Here is a 21,666-nt window from a genome sequence, read left to right on the forward strand (position 1 = left end):
CAACCTCTGTGCAACTCCACATCCATCTAGGATCATCTGTCCCCCTCCGACAAACCAGAAAGCGCAACGCGACGCAAGGACTCTGTCGCGTGGTCACGCTGCTCTCTTCTCGACGCGCTCAAGCCCGCACGCGAGCCATCTGCGCAGGAGCGGAGTGCTGGCTGTCCAGCTGGTAGACTGATTGGCTCTCAATCGCTGCCACATCCCTAGCAAAGTCGGCTGGGTAGCGGTCTGGTGCTCAGAGCTGTTCCGTACGCTGGTAGAGCGGACGGCGAGTATTCCATCATGCGTAGACATGGATCGTTGGAGAAGGACGAGGAGATTAACAGCGCTGCCTGGGTTGCGGCGAGGGGCGCGGGCGTGGGTGCGGCCAAGGTATGTTGGTTTTGACGTTTGTCCCTCTCTTCCTTCCTTTTTTTTTTTATCTGTCTTTTTTGCATTGGAGTTTCTGGGATGAAAGTCCTCGAAGCGGTTGGGAACCTCTCCAAGGTGTCTGGGTGTCTAATGGCTGCGAGACGGTCGTAGGAGTACGGAATTCAGGTTTCCTCTCAAATCTGCCTTCTTTTCTAACGGCACTGTTTTCTTCGTGCTGTTCTCTTCGTCAAAGATCGTGAAATTGGGCACAAAAGAAGAGCAAGGAGCATGTACGGAAAAAGAAACGCCATTTCTACCAACACAGTTACTCGATTGTCTGTCTCCAATAACTAATTCGTCCTTCCATGGCAGTGGGGAATCTACTCTGCCGTTCTAGCTGGCGCCGGCTGGATGTTCAGTCCCATCTACCGCAATCTGACTGTGCAATTCAAAGTGTGAGTACATCGTCGTTTGCTTCTCCCATGGCCCTCCTTGCTACAAGCGAAAGAAAATTCGGACGTCTTCTTGAGCCAGATCACAGACTTACCTTGACCCTTCACAGATTCCTTCAGATGAGCGGCATGATTTTTGGAAGGTTCGGCCATTTCTTGTCCCCCATCTCCCGACCACAGTATTGGCAGGCTGACTCGAGCCACCGCGCACGCACTCACAGCATGGTCGAAGCCGACCGCCGCCTGATCCAACACGAGCAACTGATGCGCGCGCAAAAGCGTCGTGTGCGTGACGCCGAAATGTGGCGCCGCTACGAGGAGGACTTTGACGATGTTGACTTGGAGCCAACGACGGCGACCAAGAAGCCCCCATCTGCTGCAGGAGGAGGAGATGCCGGTGGGCCGCAGCAAGCAAAGTAGATGAAGCCATGAGGCCGCGACTGGTAATTGCATGAATTCTGAAGATTGGCGACTCGATGCTGTGAGCACGGCAGAAGTTGGTTGTCTGAGTATTGACCGCGTGTTGCAGACTGAATGATACGTTCGACGGAGACTTCGGTCTCAATTTCCTCGTCTTCCCTTTCAAGCCGCGCACTTTCAAGACCAGGCTGCACATCTTTTTGCTCGACTTGACTTGTTGTTCACTACAAGACACCACGGCAGACATGCGGAACGCAAGCAGAGAAGCAGGCACTCAGCAATCCTTCTTTGCTCCTCGACCTCAAGCAGTAGAAGCAAAACTTGTATATACACGAACATGAACCCTTCGCACCAACCCTAACCTATCACGCATCATCCGCTCTCCTTCTCCCGTCTCCCACTAGCCGCCCCTAGTGGAGTCCGATCAACGACACCAGATTCTCGTACCACTTGTACAGCGCCGAAGCGTCCTCACTGTTGTAAGTGGTGGTGCTGTCACTGGCCGCAGCCGCCGCTGATGTGGTCGCTGCAGCGGGAGCGCTAGAGCTCGCCAACGTCACCAGAGTGGATGGAGCAGGGGGCGTCGAAACGGCAGCCGGGGTGCTCACAACAGCAGGAGAGGAAACAGCAGCTGGCGATGATGCAGCAACAGAAGACGAGACAGCTGCCGGAGTCGACACAACAGCCGCAGCCGCGGCAGAGGCACCGGAAGAAGAGCCAGCAGCAGAAGACGAGGACGACTTGCCGCCGGCAACCGACGTCGTCAGGTCGCCATTTTCAATGTACACGCCGGAAAAGTACCAGTCCTCCTTGGTGTCGTCGGTGCCAGCATTGAGGCGGAGGACACCCAGGTGCCAGTCGGCGCCGTTGGACGAGGCATCGACGCTGACGGGACCAGCAACCTTCTTGAGGTCGTCGGCGCCCGTCGAGTGGTAGTACGACACCTTGCCGCCCGAAAAGTCGATTTCATAGGCGACATTATGCCAGACGCCAGGCTCGAGCGTGGCGTTCCACTGGCTCTCCGAGTTTGCGTACCATTTCAGGGCCGGGTCGGAGGAGCCGCTCTCGCCGCTACTGAGGCCATACTTGAGCTCGGTAAAGTGGCTCTCGAAGAAGCAGACCTGGTGCTCGTAGCCGGCGTTGGGCGCATTCGCGGCCTTGCGCATGAGCGAAAAGTGGTAGTAGACGGTGCCCTCGTTGATGGCGGCGTCGGTCTGGGGAATCAGCTCGGTCCGCAGCATGCCGCCACTGTTCCACTGCGACGTCGAGTCGATGCTGATCTTGGCTCCCAGGTCCGATGCCGAGTCGGCGGGATTCTTGAAGTCGGCTGCAAAGTTGACGTACGAGGCCAGCTTCCCCGAGCCGTGGATGTAGTACTGGTACGCGCCCGCCTGGTTGGACCACGACCAATTCTCAAGGTTGCTCTCGGTCTTTGCGTTGAAGCGGCCGTCCCAGAGCGTGGTGCCCGCCGCGGCGTATCCGGCGAGCCCGGCCAGAAGAATGCTCGTTGAAGCGTACATGTTGCTGGAATGAATGAAGGTGGTTTGTGTGAGGTGAAAAGAATGACTGTAACGAGATCAACTCGTAGCAAAGCAAACGGCTCGGCGCAAGCAGAAGAGAAAGAAGGACTTGTTGAAGGCAATTCGACAACCGGCTAGCGGAGTGGAGAAGTGGAGGAAAACAAGACAAACGAAACAGACCGACAGGAGGGCGCCATTTCAACAGGTATATTGTGGCGGTCAGAGTCGTCGAGTCGAAGCAGCAGCGAAGCGAGCGTCGAGACCGGGCCCGGATGAAACGCGCAAGGCAAGCGATGGGACGAGACGAGGACGCCGTGATAGCCGCCTGGCCTGCTGTCTGTGTCTCCAAACTGCACGGTCCCCCAATCCCCGCGCTGATCCACCACCCCTACTCTCGCTGGATGTGTCAGGTTGATGCTCCACGCCGGCGGGCTCTGGCGCGTTGACCCGTAAAGGAGGCGATTCGACGCGTCTTTCGGGAAAAATTGTCTCCGTGTCGTTGTCAGCCTCCTCGACAATATTCATTGTGAGCCTTCTTCTATTCAGGCCTGCCGGTTTCCCGTATTCGGCAAGAATGGACTTGGCGCATCCAGAAACGGCAGTTCTACACCTCGGTATCAAACGGTCAAGGAGAACATATGAGGTTGCGTAAAAGATGGCATTTTCAAGAATCATCAAACGACCTTACCCTGTACTTCCAAACTCCCAGCATTACCAAATCATCATTGCGACTTTATAAAGCGCACAAACTCATTGTCTCGACACTGCATTAGCAAAATTGTCGTGAATCGGCAGGTCAACTCACAGTCAATGGCCCCATCGCCATTCAAGTCCGCCTGCTTGATAATCTCGTCAATCTCGGCATCGCTCAGCTTCTCTCCAAGCGATTTGAGCACGTGCGACAGCTCGCTCGCGTCAATCGTGCCGGTGCCGTCGCGGTCGAAGACAGCGAAGGCCTGGCGTAGCTCCTGCTCAGAGTCCATGCTCTTCGACTTGGCCGCCATCATTTTCAAAAACTCTGCAAGCACGCACACGCATGGTTAGACGGAGCAAGTAGTCGTCAAATTGGATGGCGGCAGTGTGGGGTGTGGCAGCAGCGCATCGGACGGATGGGCTACAGACCTTCAAAGTCAATCGACCCCGATGTGTCAACGTCCAGCTCGTTGACAATGTCGCGCAGCTCTTCTTCTGTCGGCTCCTGGCCAAGCGAGCGCATCACTTCGCCCAGCTCCTCCGCCGTGATGACGCCTGGCATAGCGCAGTCTGGTCAGAACGGAAAACGTAATGGTCGAGGCACTTTACCATCGCTATTCTTGTCCTGTGACAGGCGTTTCGTTAGCATCAGAAGGATCTCACCGCTTTGGGCACGAGTACTTACAAAGACTGAGAATGCGGCCCTAAAGTCGTCGAGCTGCTGCTGGCTCATTTCGGTAGACTGCGCGGTCAACTTTGTCAGTTTGCGTTTCTTGCTCGCGGATTACGGGACGACGTGCCATTTCGCCCTGCTCGTTGACAGCTGGCCTTTTGAGGTGGTCGACTGGGGCCGGGACAGGCAGAGGTATGAAGTTGGCTGGGCAGGCAAGGCTACCTAGGTTCCTTTGCTGTGGTGGCGGCACGGGATGCCGTTGAGGATTCCTTGACTTCGCAGGTGTGACGGGCCGGTCCGCTGGGCAGTCTGTCTGGGATGCCTGCGTATCCGTACTGAGCTGTCGCAAGATTGTAGCGAGCGGTGAGAGAAGGATGTGTGCTGGAACAGCGACAGACGAAGTTGCTTTCTAGAAAGACGGCCCCGCCTCCGCTCAAGTGTAAGGCAAGGTAGGTCACGTCACGCACTGTCGCATCTCTTGCCACTTCTACTTCTTTGCTGCTGCTATCGCTGCTGGTCTGCTGCCCCTCTTCTCTTTCCCCGCTGACACGTGTCTGATTGTACAGACTACAAATGCTATGCGTATCGGCCCCCCGTATTTGACCATTGCGGCCCCAAGGCCTTGGGCCGCAATCTTCGCAGAAGATCCCAAAAAGAGAATTCATGGCACAACATGTCCGTTCGTACCAAAAGCATATATCATTCATGCGGAGAGAAGGGAGAAGCGCGCAGCGCGTGCCAATCAAATTGCTGCTGACTCCGTTCGCGACAAGTTGGCCAGAGTAGGTCAAAATAGACTTTGGGCTGCCAACGCCAAAGACGCTGCCCATCCTGGACAACTTTAGCGCACGTGGCCAATCTCTTTTATTTACGCCTCCATCATCAATTCGCCATTCTCTTCAGCTACCAATCCGCTCTTTTGTTTCTGTTGCCGCCGCTCATGCCACCTGGAAAAAAGACAGTCTGTTCACATGCGCTGACGATGATCATACGTCGTGCAGACGCATCTTGCCTTCAGCGGATATGCAGTGCGTTGCGCCAAACTTCAATAGAGGCCTAGAACCGCGGCTGTGTGTCCAACCTTGCGCCAATGCAGCACTTGTTCCGCCGAGCAGCAACGAGCGGCGACACAAAAAAAAAAAAAAAAAAAACCCCCCAAATGCAGTGGCATTCATCTGATTCAGAATGGGTTCTTGAGCGTTGAACGTCATTCAACAATCAAGCTGTCGTACCTTGAGGTTATAACTTGCGGGTGGAGAGTTTGCAAATTCGACAAGCATTTCAAATGCCATTCGATCCAAGCAACACATCAGGTTGAAAGAGTTAGCATAAGCGCGCCAGTCCAAGAAGGACTGCAACCCGCTCTAACCATAGCGATCAAGAATTGTGTTCTCCGCAAAGTCGGCTTCTTCTATTGTTGAGTCACGCCATTTCCGTGGCTGATTTTCGAATTGGAGCTTACCATTTCTGTTCGTAGATCCACAGTAGCAGTCGCCGGCTGCAAACCTACCGTATTCGCCCAGCTTCACGGTGCTCCGGGGCAAATAACGCAAAGAGAACCACGCTGGAGAGCGGAAGGAAGAGGAGATGAAATAAGCCGGCACATATCAGAGGGCGATTTACAGTATGAGTATGATTCGTTGACACATCGCTTGAGTGTGTGACAATTGACATGAACGCCATTCCGCGGAAGCTCACAACTGCATGAGTTGGAGAAGGGGGGGGGGGGGGGGGCGGGAACGGGGGCCAAAAAAAGGGGGCAAAATTTCATCAGCGAAAGCCCGGAGTCGAACCGGGGTTGCCGGAATTTCTCTCATTTCAAAATCCGGAGTGATGAGACCACTACACTACTCTCGCTAATTAATCTATTCCTGGCCAGCTGACTGCAAATATAAACTATTCAAAAAATCCAAAGCATGCATTTCGGGTTATTCCTCATGGCATTCAGGAAAATCTCAGTCAGAGACGAGTATGTCAGATATCCAAGACTACGAGCTGTCATATTGAAGCGGCGGAATTGAAGTCTGGACGATATCATTGGCCTTGACTTTGGCGAGTGGATCGCCCACCAGCCTCGTTGCAAGATGGAATCGACCACCACACCGAACCTCCTCTCTTCCGAAGTGCTTCGGAGATGCAGTCCCGCATGAATGCAAATCCGAAATAACATAGAAACGCGGACCGGGCTACGATCCTGTGTATCAATTTCTGAACGAGCAAACCAGCGCTTGGAAGACGAACGTTGGGACACCACCACGGCGAAGGCGACTGACTCTGCGAGGCCGAGTGCGGCGAAGCCCAGACGGTAAGACTTTGCAATGTTGGGATCAGGATGCTCCTTCTTCCCAAGGTCTGATGACTGTTTCCGCCATGTGCAAGCACATCGTGGCCCTCTCTACCCAACCAGCGTCAATCGCACGCAAACACTGCGCAGATATTACAAACTTGCGCACTAGGGACAGGACAAACCGATGAAATAAAGGCACAGGTGCCCAGTGTTTCCACCTCCATTTCCAGCTTGTCATTACACTCGGGCGGACCCCAAACACCACGCTGCACCGTGCTGGAATCTTGGAATAGGTGGAAACCAAAGAGAGACGAAGCAAGGCCATACAGGCTCCAGTGTCAGCGCATCCACTATCTCCACACTGCGTAGTAGTGGAAACACGTTGATTGACAAACAAGGGCACAATTCCAATCAAATCTAGCACAATCCGCGCAGTGAAATTCTGGACAGCCATCTCGGATCTCATAAATCTAGCCACAAAAAAAACCTGGTGTTCGAATTTTGAGTTCTTGTCCGCGTCACAACTCCCGCCCATCCATTCATTCGGTAAATCGATTGCCCGCGGCGCCCAAAACGCCATTCGCTATGCAGCAGTGAACAAGCAAGCAAGCAAAACAAGCCAGCCAGTCAAGTAGATGGGAAGCTTTGAGCCCAAAAGCAAGAAAGCATCGCAGCGACAGGTAAGGAAAGGCGGACAATTTCGTTTCGACGCCAAACAGCTGGGCCGTCGGAGCTCTCCGAGGCGGAGTAGAGCAAGGTAGAGAGACTACTGCAGTAAAGTCCACTGCTAGCTCGCTCACTCAGAGCTCGATAGCATCTTCGATGCTATTCCCCGCGTTGCGATATTTAGACGCCGCAGGGTTGGCCTGTGGATTCTCCTCCTCTTCATCGTCGTCCACATCCCCCCCATCAGCACCAGCACTCTGGTCATCCTCTTGTCCTTCCCTTTGCTCACTGTATCCCTCATCGTCATCATCTCCCACTTCACTCGATTCATACTCATCGTCGTCAAATTCATCCTGCAATGCCGCTTCATCAATCTCGTCTTCGGCATCCTGGATCTCGTCGCTGCCGGTGAGGTAAAAGTCTTCCTCTGCCGTGCTCCTGCGCTCGCGTTGGCGCAGGTCCTGGGCGTGTTGCGACAGGTTTTCATCATCCTCGAGCTCCTCCCCTCCCGCTTCATCACCATCTGAAAGCGAATCTTCTACAGTTTCCTGTGGCTTCGGGTCCTCATCGTCTCCCGAAGACAGAATAACGACGTCGGCCTCCTGAGTGACAGGCACGCCATTGCCTTTGGTATGAGTGTCCGATGCACGCTGATTTGGCTGCGCTGACTGTGGTAAAGTGTTTGTAGGCATACCGCGGGATGCGGTAGTGAAGCCAGGTGGCTTCGGCGAGCCTAAATTCGCACTGCTCAAGTGGTTGCCAGATGTCGCGCTTGGTCGAGAAAGACTCTTGTTGTCCGCGACGAGCTCATGCCTTCTCGATGGCGATGTCTCACTCCCATTGTCGACCAACTTGTTTTGCAGCCACCGCGCACCGCCATACTCGGATCGGGGAAGAAACTTGCTCTGACGGCCCCAGTACTTGGGCAAGCTGCTACTCGCTGGCGACGTCGCCGCATGGCCCTTTCCAAAATGCGAGCTGCGAAAGTCGCTATAAGAACGGGCGAGCGAATCATCCACGGAACTTTGACTGAGGCGCAGCGACTCGCGCTCATTCTGCTCACGCAGGCTGCGCAGCGCACTGATGTCGTCCATAAAAGACTTGGTGAGACTGCGACACCTGGCGACAAGAGGATCGTTGCTATCAACGTCGTCGACTTTGGAGACGCTCGACGGTGTGGCCGTGAGTTGTTCGCGCGAGACGGCCCTCTTTTTGCGGTCGGGTGGAGTTGTTGATCGGCTTGCAAAAGATTCCACATCTTCAGAGACTGCATCGCGCACTCGCTTTCTTCGGTTGGGATAGACGTCGTCGGGGTTGATGCCCATGGCGCGAAGGCGAAAGTAGTCTGTCTTGGTCGTACTGATGCGGCCGTCATAGGTGCTGTCTGGGGGGAGAAGTGGATCACCGGCAAGGAAGCTAGCGCGATATCTAAGTGGTGCCTTGGTCACGCGAAAGTCTTCGTTTTGCGGGGCCAGTGGGCGAGACGAGTAGTGGCTCGCGCTCCTGCGCTCAGACAGCGTCGATGGCTCTCCGCGTTCAGATGCTGTTGATGGCGGCCTTGGGGGTGGATCCATTGACCGATTCTGCCGCGCCATGATGTCCGCAATGCCAATGCTTGAGCTAAATGAGTCTTTGAATCCATTACGATTGCTCTCTCGCGAAGCACTGCGCCTCATTGTGCTAGCAGCCATGGTGCTTTTGAATTCCTGAACATCGTTCTCGATTCGGCTGTCACGGGTCCCTCGAGAGGCGGATATGACAGCTGAACGGCGTGCTTTGCGCCGCTCGCGAGCCCGGCGCTTGTGTCTAGCTGCAGCACACGAGTCTTTCCAGAGCTGCACGTAGCGGATCGAAAGCTTGCTGGCCCGAAATTTGCGGGCGAGTGCTTCTTCCTGCTCTTCTTCAAATTGCCGCATAGCATTGCGAATGATCTCTTCTGCCTTGTGCTCGATGAACTGGGTGAGCAGGCCACTGGTGGGTTCGAGGACGAGATTTTTTGTAATTTTTTGATAGGCGCGGGACTTTTCTTCTTTTCGGTCAGGAGCGACTTTGACTCGAAGTTCGTTAGATGTTGTTGCATGGGGAAGGGAGGGTTTGGATGCTGTAGGCGTTGGAGGAAATGAGGTTGTTTGAGTCGCGGAGCTACCAAGGGAGAATTTCGGCGGCGAGGGAAGTGTCGAAGAGCTGCCTGGAGAGAGAGGTGGTGGAAGTTGAGAAGCCTTAGTCGAAGAACCACCGAGTGAGAATGTTGGCGGTTTAGAGGCAGGTTGCGAAGAGGGAGGTCCAGGTGCAAAAGTCCCCAAGTTTAGTGATTGCTTGGTTGAATTGAATAATCCAGGAGGGGGCTGTGGAGGTTCGATCGTCGTCGAAGGCGTCGTTGCTGGTGCGGGAGTAAAGGTCGATGTTGATGATTTGAAATGAATCCCAGAGGTTCCGGAAAGTTGAGAAGTAGTAAATCCGAAAGGATTCTTCGCTTCCGACTCGGAGGGCCGAGACAAATTCTCAGAAGTAGGCATGCTGAAAGGAGTTGATTTTGGAGAACCTGGAGGAGTCGCTGCTCCAGGACCTTGGGCGGTCGGTGGTGGCTGTCCCAGGTTTGAGAGGCCGAAAGGTCTTGAGTCGTTTTGGGTCGAGTTTCCTGACGGACTGAAAATCGAGGGTCCAGCCGCGGAGGCTGAGGGAAACAAAGTTGTGCTTGGTGCCTTGTCAAGGTTAAACGGAGATTGTGCGGAAGATGTAGATGTTGACGTCGGAGACGAGGACTTGTGCTCCGGTTCCGTCTCCTTTTCAACCTCTGTGAAGGGCCCCGGGGTCTTGTTGAAAGGTGATTCTTTGGGGCTTGCAGGTTTGCTAAACACGGACTGTGTAGCGGTAGGCTGACCAAAGGGTGACTTGGCAAAGACTGACCCCTCCGGAGTCTCTGCAGGCTTGCCAAACGAAAAGACTGGGGTGGCAGTTGAAGAGGACGTGGCGACAGACTGGCCCAGAGGTGAATCCGTGGGTTTCGAATCTTCCGCAGGCTTGCCAAAAGAGAAAGACGGGCCAGCAGCCGGCTGTCCAAAGATGGTGGTGCCCCCAGAAACTGCCGGCTTGCCAAATGAAGAGGTTGAGTCCACCGCTTTCCTAAAGCTAGAGTCACCTTCACCAGGTTCGCTCGAGATGGAAGAAATCGTTGGTTGTCCAACGCCGGGGGCTGCATCTGCGGGCTTCCCAAACGAAAATATTGAAGAGTCAACTGGCTTGCCAAAGCCAGAGGCTCCCTCGACGGGCTTGCCGAACGGAAAACCTGGCGCAGTTTTCCCTGCTTTGCTCAACGCCGCAGCAAAAGGATTAACAGGCGGCGCATAAGAGCTCGTGGTCGCGCTTTCAGTCTCAGTGTCTGATTCTTGCTGGCTCACAAAGAGAGATGACTCCTTTGGTGGGCTATTTTCCGGCATCACGGCGTCCTCCACAATCAAGCCACGCTCCGTCGCCTCTTGAACCGTGAGACCATTGATGACAGCCGACAGCGAGCGACCCCAGCGCTTCGATTCGACCAAGTTGTGAGAGCGAAACTGCTTGCGAAGGCCTGCAGCCGCACCAGGGAGATGCTTGCCCTGGACTGACGTCAGGTCGAGGAACTCGGTGCCGTCTGCCTTTTCGTCAATGACAAAGCCGTACGCCTCGCAAAAGGTGCGCGTCTCTTCGTCGTCGTCAAAGGCCAGCACGCGGGTGACCTCTGCCAGCGTCCAATCCTCGGTCCGTGTGTTGCCGCCTGTCCGGTAGGCCTGCCAAATACCATTCAGCGTAGCCTCTCTGACAGACTTGAATTCGATTTCGGAGACGCAGGCCATAAGATACGAAACCTCCGGAGACTCGATGGTTCGAAAAAATCGCGCAGAATTTGCCTGAGCAATTGGGTGACTTGTGCGTGGGTTGAGTGGTCCGACCGGTCTGATAGTGTCACAAGCAGAATTGTACAGCTTGACCGCTTTCCGGACCTGGGGATTCTTGATAAGATCGGGTTCCCAGGTTTGGATTCTATCCTCAATATTGGGAACCAACGACTTCATTTCAAAAAGGATGCAATATGCTCGGAATTCCCCCTCGTTTGGTGAGCGGTATCTCGATCGGTTGGCGTCGTACAGCTCCATCAAGGTCAGAAGAGTCTTGTCAAGCTGCTCGCGATCCTGGAAATTGTCGTATGCATCGTATGGCTTCTTTTCCGTCGCCAGTTGGTGCATCGAAATGATGTGGAAGCGCGCGATCCTCTCAAGACAGTCTATTTGGACGCGAACGTCGGGTATCTTGGTGCACTGCTGAATGGAAAAGTCGTTGCGAATGGCTCTGGTGCGGTCCCAGAGAAAGTGGTGTGCTTGTCCCAGCGGCGTCTCCGATAGCACTTGGTCAAACAGATAATCGCAGGTCTGTCGAAGAATTTCAGGAGGCCGTAGGTCGGATGGGAGCTGCTCCTCGACGCCCGCGGCTGCGCGCCGAAACTTCTTCACCATCCGATGCTCGGCGGGCTCTGTGGTGCCGGGTTCCTTTGATCGTCAGACCGCGATGAAAAGTTGCAGAGAAAACGTACGTATTCGAGCTCCCAAACATCATTCTGGTATACGCGCTCTGCCCTCTCAAACTCGCCGCACATGTCCTGGCATGTTCCCACAATCGTGATGGCGTCGGCCAGCTTTCTTGGCTTGTCTGGGTCGGCAATGAGACCAGCGGCAATGGCGTGCTTCCGTTCTTGGTCCCGGTTGGCTTTGAGCTATACGAAAAGGCGAAGATGTCATTCTAAATCTCTCCTTTTCATCAGCAAAGTAGTGGTGCTAAAACATACCGTTTGATACCTCTGCGCCCAGCTGAGGCCTTCCATAAACGGCCTGGGAGGAGGGAGAAGAGTGGGTTTCGATGCCGCAGCTTTGGATGCGTGCGACGCTGGCTGCGGTCCCAAATTTCTCTGTCGGGGTCTGGATGACGCGCCTCTTGATGTCGCGGTTGCCGCGCCCTTTACGCCTCCTCGTCCACGTCTTGAACCTCCACGACCACTGCCCTCGCTGTCGCTGGCATTAGTGCCTCTTCCGCCAAAGCCAGCGCGGCGTGCGCCTCTGAGTCCTCCGCGGTCGCCTCCGCGGTCGCCTCCGCGCGCTGACGACATGGCAGTCGCAGCTAGTTAGTGGAAAACCACACGGCTTTCCGTCATCCGCCGATATGCAATGTCTGGTTGTGCCGATGGGTGGTAGGGAAGCGGCCTCGATTGGGAGCGGGCGGTGGAGCCGTTGTCTTGTTCTTTGTCGAGTTGTTCGGCGGCTCCAGAAGAGCGAAAGCTCGCTCCAGGGAAGCTGCAGTCGGAGCGCATCCCAGTCGGGCCGAACCAACCCAGACTTGGCGCTAGTACCAAACGGGAACGTTATACAAGCCTTGAGCACGGCACCAGGAGGGACACGGTCAAGTCTCACTTCACGCTAAATCTGTCGGCTGGTTGGGAAGTTCCAAAAGGTCATTTAATTCCTTCTCTCGCAGCCTTCTCTCGCGCTGCGAAGCTGCCAGCGCCAGGCCCAAGGTCTTAAGCTAAAGATGAAGAACACAAAGGTCTCCAGCCGCTCAGAACGCTTCCAAATTCTGCAACGAGACAAGTAAAGCAGCAGAGAACAAAAGGTTGTAGAATCGACCCGCAAGAGCACAGCGCTTGGATAGCAAAAACAAAAAAAAAAAAAAAGAAAAAAGAAAAAAAGAATCGACCGACGAATTGAAAAGGGTGCCATCTCGCAAGCCGCTCAGATGGTGATGCAGTAGGTCCAGACGATCGACATCGTTACCCGAACAAAGTTCCCAAGCCAAGGGGAGTAAATTCCAGGTCCAAACTCCGCACTTTTGGAAAGAATCGCACAAGGCCCGCCGAATGCTCAAGGTCATCACTTCGTAACCGTCGTGTCGTCATTCTTTCCAGCAGCAAACACTAAAAGGAAAAAAAGGAAGGAAAGAGAGAAAGAAGAAAGCGATGCAGGCAATCCAGATCGTACCCTGTGGGATCAAGTAGTAACAAGGACTAGCCAAACTGCGACCCAGACATGCCGTACGAAAGATTGGGATGCCCGAGGCTTCCAGTTCTGAATTGCTGGTTCGCGTACTGCGACTCCTCATAGCCGCCTTGGACGCGCATTCCGTGCATCATGGGCAAAGGTGCCTGCGCCATTTGCTGCATTTGTGGCTCAGCGACGGGGATCGCGAGGCCAATTTGCTGCGGGATGGGGCTGTTGTAGCCATGACCTGAAGAAATTTGTTGGTTGAAGGAGTAATTCATGTTTCCGGGAAAGCTGGTGTTCGACGATGGGTATGAGACGGTCGAGTTGGGAGCCAAAGAAGTTGGCGAAGAATAAGAGGAGCTGGATTGCGGCGGCAGAGAACGCCAATCGGAAGGATAAGGCGAGTATTGGCCCATGTAGCCTTGGTCGCGATTCATGGCGTAGCCAGATTGATCAGCGAAATTCATGGCCGGCTTGGACTCGTACGGATATCGCGACTGCAATGGCTCTTCGTAAATTGGATGCAACGCCGCAGCTTGCTGAGAAGAGACACTGTTAGAAGTTTGCTCGTTGGCCGAAGTGAAACGGTATCCATCTCCATCGGGATTCGGCACAAAGGGGGAATCGGAATCTTGCTGAGTGGCAGTGTCCCACGCTTGGTTTTGCAAGTCGAGTTGCTTCGTCTCCCTGACCAGCTCATCCTCGTGTGAGCGATGCGCGCGAGAAGTTTGTCCGGTCTGGGATTTGGGAGACGAATTCTTGCGAGCTCGTTTTCTCGAATTAGTCGTCGTTGACTTTGCCTTCTTGGCGGGACCAAGGGCTTGCTTGGGGTACACCTTCATGGTGTACTGATCCTCACCATCTACCGACGTTAGAAACGCCTCCAGAGTTGATGAACAAACGTACCCAAACCACCATCTAGATAATCAGACCAGTATCTGGCCAGCTCGTAGCAGTCGGCAAGAAAGATCTCCCGCAGCCTCTTGCGTTCAAGGCTGCCTGCCCCGTCCGGGTCAAAGCTCAAAATGCAATCCTTGGTGGAATTTTCCAACAGATCAATCCCGCCGGGCCTTTCGGCTAGGACTAGCAGAATTTGAACACCGAGAACCAAGCGCTCTGGCACCGATTGATTAGCTTCGACGTGGTCAAGCAAGTACAGCAATCTTACCCTCTTTTCTCAGGTGGTCAGGTTCCTTGTGGCGCACTTTCTGCAGGGTCTTGCAGGCGGGATGCGGCAGCCAACTCCACCATTCCTGGCGTTCAGTAGGCCACCAAGACGGGGTGTCTGGACCGTCCCTGGGCTTGACGCGCTTCTTGCTGGTCTTATCGTCCCTTTTCTTGCTGTCATCGCTGTTGACATAGGGGAAGCGAGATTGCTTTTTCGGTTCAATGGTCTTGATCCATAGCTTTTCGACAGCCTTGAGAGCTAGCTGCTGCATCTGATCGATGCGGAGGCCAAGCTGGCTAACGACTTGTCGAAAGTCCTTGATTTGAAAGCTGACGGATTGGGTTCCAGTGGGTTCCAGGTTGGCAGGCCAATGCTCGTTGTTGTCGTCGTCGTCGATATTGTCGTAGATGGCCTGGTTGCGGGAAGGCGACCTGCGGCGTTTTCCGGGAGCCAGGGCCTTGGGCTTGATGTTGACATTGTTGGAGTGATTGGAGGAACGGCGTGTGTAGTCAGAAGAGCGGTTCTCGTCAGCTGGGCAGCACAGTCAGCGTTGGTGTGACCCGAGACCGAGGAGACTGGTCAGACGCACCGTAGATGGCCGGAAGCGGAAGCGGAACCGGAGCTGACGACGGGGCAAGACTAGAGTTGACAGCGGCGATGATTTGGGACGTGAAGCGGTGGAGCTTGTCGGAGGTCAAGGTAAAAGAGTGGCCTTGGTCGTCGACACCGGCGACAGCAAAGGCAACGGGGTTGATGTTGCATTGGCGAAGGATGGCCTGTTCGATCTAGGGCCGAGAAAGGTTAGCGGCCGTTGTGGCATTGGCCAAAGTGCGGGGTAAGGGTCGACAAGGACCAAGAAACACGACCAGACCAGACATCACTCACCTCTCGCACGGACCGCTCGTCGGCATGGGAATGGAAATGGCCCTGGGGTTTGGAGCCGTCTTTGCGAGCAGAGTTGGTCGTCATGCTGTCTCTGGCGCCAAGGCGCCGGTCCAACGGTTCGCTACTTGGCTCAGTCAGTCAGTCATGGACAGTCGTTGTTGAAAGGTGACATGACAACTCACAAGACGAGGCTGGCGAAAGAGAAGGAGAGAAAGGGAGAGAGAGGTAGGAAGAGTGAGGGAGAGAAGCGAGGCGAAGCGACAAGGCGACGCAACCAAGGCAAGGCAGGAGTAATGTAGGTTGCAAACACGTGGGGGGGGGCAAGCGAAGGGGAAAAAATAAACCAGAGGGAGATAAGCGAAGAGGGATGGGTTTGGCCCGGTATAAGAAGGCTAGATGGCGTTAGGTTATTATTGAACCAAGCACCCTGTCAAGACCCATGGCAGTGTGCAGCAGCAGCAGCAGCAGCAGCAGCAGCAGCCAAACATTTGCTTGCCACGGACAAGCGAGCCTCCTGCGATACAAGACGTATACGCCGCAGGTGGGGACGGATGGCAGCCCCGACGGCGACTGGACAGCGGTGGGAAATTTTTTTTTTTTTCGGGGGTTTTTTTTTTGTTTGGTTCATTTTCGACATTTGTTTTTCTGTCCAACAATTAGCCGCGTCGTTTCTTCTGTCGCAGTCCAGTGGGTTCATGTCCAAACGGAGGCCGATGGCCGTGGCGGAAGCAGACTCCACGCCGACAACCAACGGTCGGCCCGTTGGCTCCGCGCGCAATCACCTAATCAATCTGATCCATCCATCCATCAGAATCAGACGGGAACAACAACAGCGACAGTCTCAGCCCTAAGTACGGTACGTACCTAGGTACTTGGGCCAACTAGCTAGCACCAGACAGGCTCCCGCCCGGCCGCCCGGCCGCCTTCGGCCCTACCCGTCACCCACCCCCATGCCCTCCCTCCCTCCCTCAGGTCCTCCATCCCAACCTAACCGAACCTAGGCACATACTTAAGGTAATCTCCCGCCCCGCCCCGCTGCCGCGTCAGTTGTTGAAAAAGCACTTCTCCCCGCGGATTTTACATGCCCCCATCTCGACCGGCCATCACCATCACGCACAAGCTGGGCTGATGCACGGGCTGCCGTTGCTCCCCGATGGTTGTTGCATGTCGCTCTCAAGTCATCAACTGTATGTACACTTTCCCGGGTCCACCCTGACCGCCAGCCAGCCGGGCTGCCGCCCTGGCTCCCTTCATCTACTGCTGCTGCACGCCACTGCCGCTCTCAACTGCCCCCAAAAGATTCGCTTCGCGCACCAACTCGTAGAAGAGCCCTTGTCGACGTACCAGCTCCGCCGGCGTGTCAAACTCGGCCACCTCACCCCGCTCGAGCACCACGATGCGGTCCGAGTCGAGGATCGTGTTGATCCGATGCGCAATCGTAATAATCGTGCGGTTGCTAAAAATTGGACTGCGCAATGTCGTTTGCAGCATCGCGTCGGTCTCGACGTCCACGGCCGCCTGCACCCGTTACATACATACGTCAGTCGGCTCCATCTCACCACCGCTTGTAATCCGTGATTGGGGCCCACTTACCGTTGCCTCGTCCAACACCAAAATGTTGCTGGGCGCCAGCAGCGCCCGCGCCAACGACACCAGCTGCCGCTGCCCCTGGCTGAGATTGGATCCTCCCTCGTGCACCGTCGCGTCCAACTTGCCTGGCATGCTCGCAACGTGTTCCTTCAGTCGAGCATGGTCCAGCGCACTCCATAGTTCCGTGTCGTCGTGCACTCGGGCTGGGTCCAGGTTGTCCCGTACCGTGCCCTCAAAGAGCGCCGCATCTTGTGGGATAATGGCCAGCCTGCGTCGGAGGTCCAGGAGCCCGATTGAACTCGTGTTCAACGAGTCGATGCTCACGTGGCCCTCGACCGGCTCGATGATGCGGAACAGCGCCAGCGTCAACGAGCTTTTGCCCGCCCCCGTTCGCCCCACAACGCCAATCTTCTCGCGCGGCTTGATGTCGAGGTTGATGTTCTTCAGCACCAGGTCCAGCCCAGCCCGATATCTCGTGCTGTAATTTTCGAATCCTACGGCGCCGTGCGGTGGCCAGCTGACGGGCGGTCTGTTCTTGGAAATGATCTCTGGCGCTTCGCTCGGCAGGCTGGCGTATTCGAGCACCCGTTCCACCGAAACAATGTTGGTCTCGACCTCGACCGTCTGTCGGACGATCCAGTTCAGAGACTGCGTGATCTGCAGCGCATACGACATGGCCAGGCCGACGAGACCAGCCGAGAGCTTGCTGCCCGATGCAACAGAAATGATTGAGAACCCTGCAGCTGCCAGGATAATGACTGACCCAATGAACTCCAGCCGCACCGCCAGCCATCGGTTGGCATTGATGGACGGAAAGTATGCGCGCAGATTGGCATCTACACGCCATTCGTTCTCCTGAGCGAAGCGACCCTGTTGCCTGTACGCCCTGATTGTCGAGATGCCGCTTAGCGACTCTTGGAAGTGGGCATAGATCGGGCTCTTGCTGACGCTGTCGAGACGTTTGAGTTCTCTGGACGTGCGCAGGTAGTACCGCTGAATGTACAGGTACAAGGCTCCGAGAGGCACAATCAATGCAATGAATATGGGAGTCGATGCAGAGACGACCGCAAGCGTGAAGACCGCTGTTCACAGGTCAGCCTGTTCGGGTGGGGCGACGGATAACGACATCATACCTCTTGCACTGTTGACAAACAGCATGTTGAAAGTTCGACTGAAGAGCAAATGGAGTGAGCAATGTTGCAAAAATTATTCTTTAGGGTCCGAAGGACACTTACGCGAGCATCTCGTCCACGCGATAGATATCACTGTTGAAGCATCGTCTCGTCAGTCTCTCCTGCCCAACTGTGGCCTTGATTGAGATGCAGCAACCTGGTTGCACGCACTTTGCATGCATCGGGGAATTTGTCTGTGCAACCACTTACCTTGAAAAACGGTTCAAAATTCGGCCAGTCGGCGTCGTCTCAAAGAAGCTCATTGGTGACCTAAAAATGGCAAAGGCCATCCGTTCGTGCAGCTTCCGCGAGGCCTGTGTGCAGCGGGTGCGAGCGTCAAAAACAAGTCCTCTTGTCCCATGGTGCACGAAGCAGCAGCTTACCTCGATCGAACAAAAAATCCATAGAATAAGCGTCTGGACAACCACCAGGGCAGCGGACCCAAATCCAAAGGCGAAGTAGATGCCAATGTACTTGCCGACATCGCGGTTGCTACCGTGCTTACCATTAACCTCCGACCACTGCTTCAACCAAACGCTACCGCCTGTCTTCTATTAGAATCGCCTTCAAGGGTGCTGAGTCAACATACCTATCTGTGCCGTCTGCGCACCTATGAGCATGAGCAGGTAAATGACCACGGCAGCCAGATTGCTGGTTTTGGCGTACTCGGCGTACACGCTCCACTTGACTTTGCCTTGTTCACTAAACTCCTTGGTCTGCTTGCTCTTGAGTGCACCACCTTCCTCATCCGTGAGCTTGCCACGCGGGCCGCGGAAGCTGGCTGTACTGGCCCGTCGCAACTCGTGACCACCAGAGCTTCTCTTGCGGCTAGCGCCCCTGGTCCTGATGGGTGCGAGCTGCGTCACGCCTTCTTGGGCCTCTGTTTCCATTTGGCCATCGTCTTCGTCAGAGGCAGGGCTGTAAACGGTTGCCGACTCGTCGCTGCCCTCGGTGCTTAGCTCCGAGTCCTCCTTGTGGGAGCTGTTGATAAGATTTGCAATCTCTCCCTTCATGGCGATCAGCTGTTCGTAAGTGCCCTTTTCTACTATGGAGCCCTCTCTGATAAGAGAAATGTAGTTTGCCTCAAAGAGGACGGGGATGGAGTTGGTTGCCAAAATTCGGGTACGGCTTGAGAGCAGGCCTTTGGGCCCCAAAACATTGTCAATGATATGACGACCAACGTGCTGGTCGACAGCCGATAGAACATCGTCAAGCAAGTAAATGTCGGCTCGGGCGTAGACAGCTCGAGCCAAAGTGAGGCGGGCTTTCTGGCCTCCAGACAAGGAGATGCCCCTCTCGCCGACCTCCGTCTGATCGCCGTCGGGCAATGATGCAAAGTCGTCAACCAAAGCGCAGGCCTTTACGGTGCGGTCGTAAAAGTGAGGATCCCATCGATAGCCAAACACAATGTTTTCCCTGACCGACGCGTTCATGACCCATGCAGTCTGAGCCACATATGCAGTCTTGCCGCGGACAATCACCTCGCCGTTTGTTTTCCACAAGTCCCCCAGAATGGCCGACAGAAGGGAAGACTTGCCAGACCCAACGCGGCCGACAATGCACGAGAGCTCGCCCTTGTGCGCAGCGAAGTTGATGTTGTCGAGTGCCACTCGAGCCTCCTTCTTGTTCCAGGTAAACGTTCCGTCTCTAATGACGACCGACTCGTCGCCCGCTTCCTCTGCAGCTTCTTCTCTAGTCACAGCGTCGTCTTGAAGCTCTTCAGCAGTAAGGTAACTCGTAAGTCGCGCCACGGCGACGCTGGCCTCGATGATCGAAGTAATCACCATTGGTAAAACCGAGAGCGGAAACGTCAACAGGTTGAACAAGGTGAGCGCGGGGAACACAATGTCGGTCGTCAGGGGTTTGTCGTTGGTGAGGACAAAGACGGCGAAGGTGGAACAAGAAACCAGAAACGGCGTGGTCGACCAGGTAAAGTTGGCAAAAGCCTGGGCAGCGCCGATTTTTCGCAGTGTCCTGAGTTCTTGGTCGTTCCGGATGAAGTTGAGTTTGTTGATGAAGGCCGTCGTCCATGCGTAGAGTTTGATGGACTTCATGTTGTTCAAAATCTCCGTCATGAGCCGCGTTCTCGCATCCTTGTTCTTCATCTGTGCCTTTTGCAGCGTCTTCATAATCCTGGCAATGAGCCCGTTGATTGGGATCATGACAATCATGGCGCCAACGCCAGCGAGCATGCTGAGTCCTACAAGTTGATGTAGCGATACCATGCAGAGAACGATTTGGAAAGGCGCAGACCACAGCTGTTGTCCGAATTGGGCGAGGTCCTGCAGGCGCTGCGTGTCGACAGCCATGTAGTTGACAATGTCGCCGGTGGACTTGGAAGCACGTCCCTCGTTAGAGAGACGCATGGCTTTGGAGTAAATGGCAGCTGTCAAAGCAGATTTGACGCGCATGCCAGTCTCAAACGACCTCTGAAAATACTGATGGAGACAAGCAGTCTGGGAAACAGACACGGCGAACATGGCCAAAGCAATCGCAGCGCCACGAATCACTGGCTCCGGATCATCTGTGCGATATGACGCTATGAAATTGATGAGTAGTCGGAGCAGCTGCGGCTGGACAAAGGCCAAGACATCACTGCCAACTTTGATGACAGCTCCCCTAAAATACGGCCCTCCAAACGCTGTCCCAAGCGCGATCCACAGCGACGGGTGTTCTCTGTGCAGCTCCTTGTCCCAAGCATGGTCAAATCGGTCCACAGTCGCGCGTGTCGTGTCCCGTTTGCGTAGGTTCCAGAGGTCATCTTGCGTCAAAAAGTGCTGGTAGCCATACTTCATCATCGGCGTCATCCAGCCAAAGGTTAAAACAGAGAAGATGTCGGCATATTCGAACGGGCACTCATCCTCATCCCCTAGAGCGTCGTAGGCGCTGACTTGCTTTGGAACCAACCATTCCAAGACGAACTCGACGACTGCCATTGCCGTGCTGGTGCAAAATACAGCAAAATAGGCCAAATTGGTGCTTTGCATCTGCTGAGAGACCAGGGAACGCAACTTGATACCAAAGGCGATGATTATGAGGAGCCAGTAAAAAAGTACAACGCCATTCGGGTTCCGGGATCGGTAATGCTCAATGCGTTGGACGTGAAAAACGAGGCCGAGGGAGATCAAGGTGATTATAGTCGTCCAGAACCGAATGTCGCCGGCGAATGCATGAGGGTCGTGCGCAATTTGAAGTGCGCCTTGAACAATGTGGGTAGCGATGAGCCCTAGAATGATGGACTGAGGCTGAGGTTAGCGTCCAAATCCTCTGGCGCAAGACAGAGTCACTCTCACCAGCTTGGCCCAAAAGTGCCAATTCCTCTTGACTGGCTGGGGCGCACACTTGGTGAGCAGGTACCATATGGCGCCGGCTCCACCCAAAACACCAAACGCTAGAGCGACGAGAGATATGCACAAGTCGAGAAAGCATGGCGCAAAGTCGTAGCGGTAAGGGCTCAGCGGGCCCCAACCCTCGGCGTTAGCACATAGCCGGTGATGTCCAGATGTGGAGGCAGCGAGGCCGTGGATGTTGAAGGGGCGATTGAAAGGGCTCAGCGGCGTCTGAGACCCTTCGGTGCGGAGCATTGAAGCGTGCAGTGCAGTGGCGCGGGCAACCAGAGAGACCGATGTCGCCTCTCCTCCGGCAGGCGCAGGTGCGGAGGAGAACTGAAGAGCGAGAGAGGGAGAGACTGCGATTGCAAGTGGTAGAGAAAAAAGGTCGAGGACGGAGGAGGAGAGACGATAGGAAGAGCAGAGAGGACGGAGAGAGAGGGTGGAGGGAA

General features: G+C 54.9%; 8 protein-coding genes and 1 non-coding gene across 9 annotated transcripts; 1 reads left to right on the forward strand and 8 right to left on the reverse strand.

Moving 5' to 3' along the window:
* The first annotated feature begins 161 nt into the window (after nucleotides 1-161).
* On the forward strand, nucleotides 162-1,505 carry IWZ02DRAFT_270313 (uncharacterized protein). The gene is made up of 5 exons (XM_066763469.1): nucleotides 162-375; nucleotides 727-809; nucleotides 917-949; nucleotides 1,028-1,249; nucleotides 1,336-1,505. The coding sequence occupies exons 1-4, from the start codon at nucleotides 286-288 to the stop codon at nucleotides 1,224-1,226; spliced, it is 405 nt and encodes a 134-aa protein (XP_066622140.1). The 5' UTR covers nucleotides 162-285; the 3' UTR covers nucleotides 1,227-1,249; nucleotides 1,336-1,505.
* A 470-nt stretch (nucleotides 1,506-1,975) lies between these two features.
* IWZ02DRAFT_355072 (uncharacterized protein) lies at nucleotides 1,976-2,746 on the reverse strand (the record flags this gene model as incomplete). Its single annotated transcript, XM_066764280.1, has 1 exon — nucleotides 1,976-2,746. A coding segment is annotated over one exon (771 nt), but the record flags the coding sequence as incomplete, so codon positions are not given.
* A 722-nt stretch (nucleotides 2,747-3,468) lies between these two features.
* On the reverse strand, nucleotides 3,469-4,172 carry IWZ02DRAFT_490686 (uncharacterized protein; the record flags this gene model as incomplete). The annotated part of the gene is made up of 5 exons (XM_066769682.1): nucleotides 3,469-3,503; nucleotides 3,552-3,764; nucleotides 3,869-3,994; nucleotides 4,049-4,064; nucleotides 4,125-4,172. The coding sequence occupies 5 exons, from the start codon at nucleotides 4,170-4,172 to the stop codon at nucleotides 3,469-3,471; spliced, it is 438 nt and encodes a 145-aa protein (XP_066622142.1).
* On the reverse strand, nucleotides 3,867-5,038 carry IWZ02DRAFT_270252 (uncharacterized protein). The gene has a single exon (XM_066763468.1). It carries the CDS (start codon nucleotides 4,940-4,942, stop codon nucleotides 4,331-4,333), a length of 612 nt encoding a protein of 203 aa, XP_066622143.1. The 5' UTR covers nucleotides 4,943-5,038; the 3' UTR covers nucleotides 3,867-4,330.
* An 846-nt stretch (nucleotides 5,039-5,884) lies between these two features.
* IWZ02DRAFT_t74 lies at nucleotides 5,885-5,969 on the reverse strand. The gene has a single exon. It is a non-coding gene; the product is annotated as a tRNA-Gln (tRNA).
* A 4,698-nt stretch (nucleotides 5,970-10,667) lies between these two features.
* Nucleotides 10,668-11,812, reverse strand: IWZ02DRAFT_355910 (SAC3/GANP/Nin1/mts3/eIF-3 p25 family-domain-containing protein; the record flags this gene model as incomplete). The annotated part of the gene is made up of 2 exons (XM_066764297.1): nucleotides 10,668-11,588; nucleotides 11,633-11,812. Coding segments are annotated over 2 exons (1,101 nt in total), but the record flags the coding sequence as incomplete, so codon positions are not given.
* An 836-nt stretch (nucleotides 11,813-12,648) lies between these two features.
* IWZ02DRAFT_270416 (uncharacterized protein) lies at nucleotides 12,649-14,064 on the reverse strand. Its single transcript, XM_066763471.1, has one exon. It carries the CDS (start codon nucleotides 13,910-13,912, stop codon nucleotides 13,094-13,096), a length of 819 nt encoding a protein of 272 aa, XP_066622145.1. The 5' UTR covers nucleotides 13,913-14,064; the 3' UTR covers nucleotides 12,649-13,093.
* On the reverse strand, nucleotides 13,786-15,499 carry IWZ02DRAFT_270396 (uncharacterized protein). The gene is made up of 5 exons (XM_066763470.1): nucleotides 15,306-15,499; nucleotides 15,124-15,244; nucleotides 14,828-15,014; nucleotides 14,239-14,769; nucleotides 13,786-14,186 (listed from the first exon to the last, which is right to left on the reverse strand). Exons 2-5 carry the CDS (start codon nucleotides 15,205-15,207, stop codon nucleotides 13,942-13,944), a joined length of 1,047 nt encoding a protein of 348 aa, XP_066622146.1. The 5' UTR covers nucleotides 15,208-15,244; nucleotides 15,306-15,499; the 3' UTR covers nucleotides 13,786-13,941.
* A 594-nt stretch (nucleotides 15,500-16,093) lies between these two features.
* Nucleotides 16,094-21,656, reverse strand: IWZ02DRAFT_451975 (multidrug resistance-associated protein 1). The gene is made up of 8 exons (XM_066767554.1): nucleotides 21,179-21,656; nucleotides 18,475-21,124; nucleotides 18,269-18,429; nucleotides 18,096-18,199; nucleotides 17,949-17,978; nucleotides 17,847-17,884; nucleotides 16,717-17,795; nucleotides 16,094-16,641 (listed from the first exon to the last, which is right to left on the reverse strand). Exons 1-8 carry the CDS (start codon nucleotides 21,467-21,469, stop codon nucleotides 16,378-16,380), a joined length of 4,617 nt encoding a protein of 1,538 aa, XP_066622147.1. The 5' UTR covers nucleotides 21,470-21,656; the 3' UTR covers nucleotides 16,094-16,377.
* Between the last annotated feature and the right edge of the window lie 10 nt (nucleotides 21,657-21,666).

Source organism: Phyllosticta citriasiana, assembly GCF_038021145.1.
Source record: "Phyllosticta citriasiana strain CBS 120426 chromosome Unknown IWZ02scaffold_7, whole genome shotgun sequence".
In the NCBI taxonomy this organism is placed as follows: Eukaryota; Fungi; Ascomycota; class Dothideomycetes; order Botryosphaeriales; family Phyllostictaceae; genus Phyllosticta; species Phyllosticta citriasiana.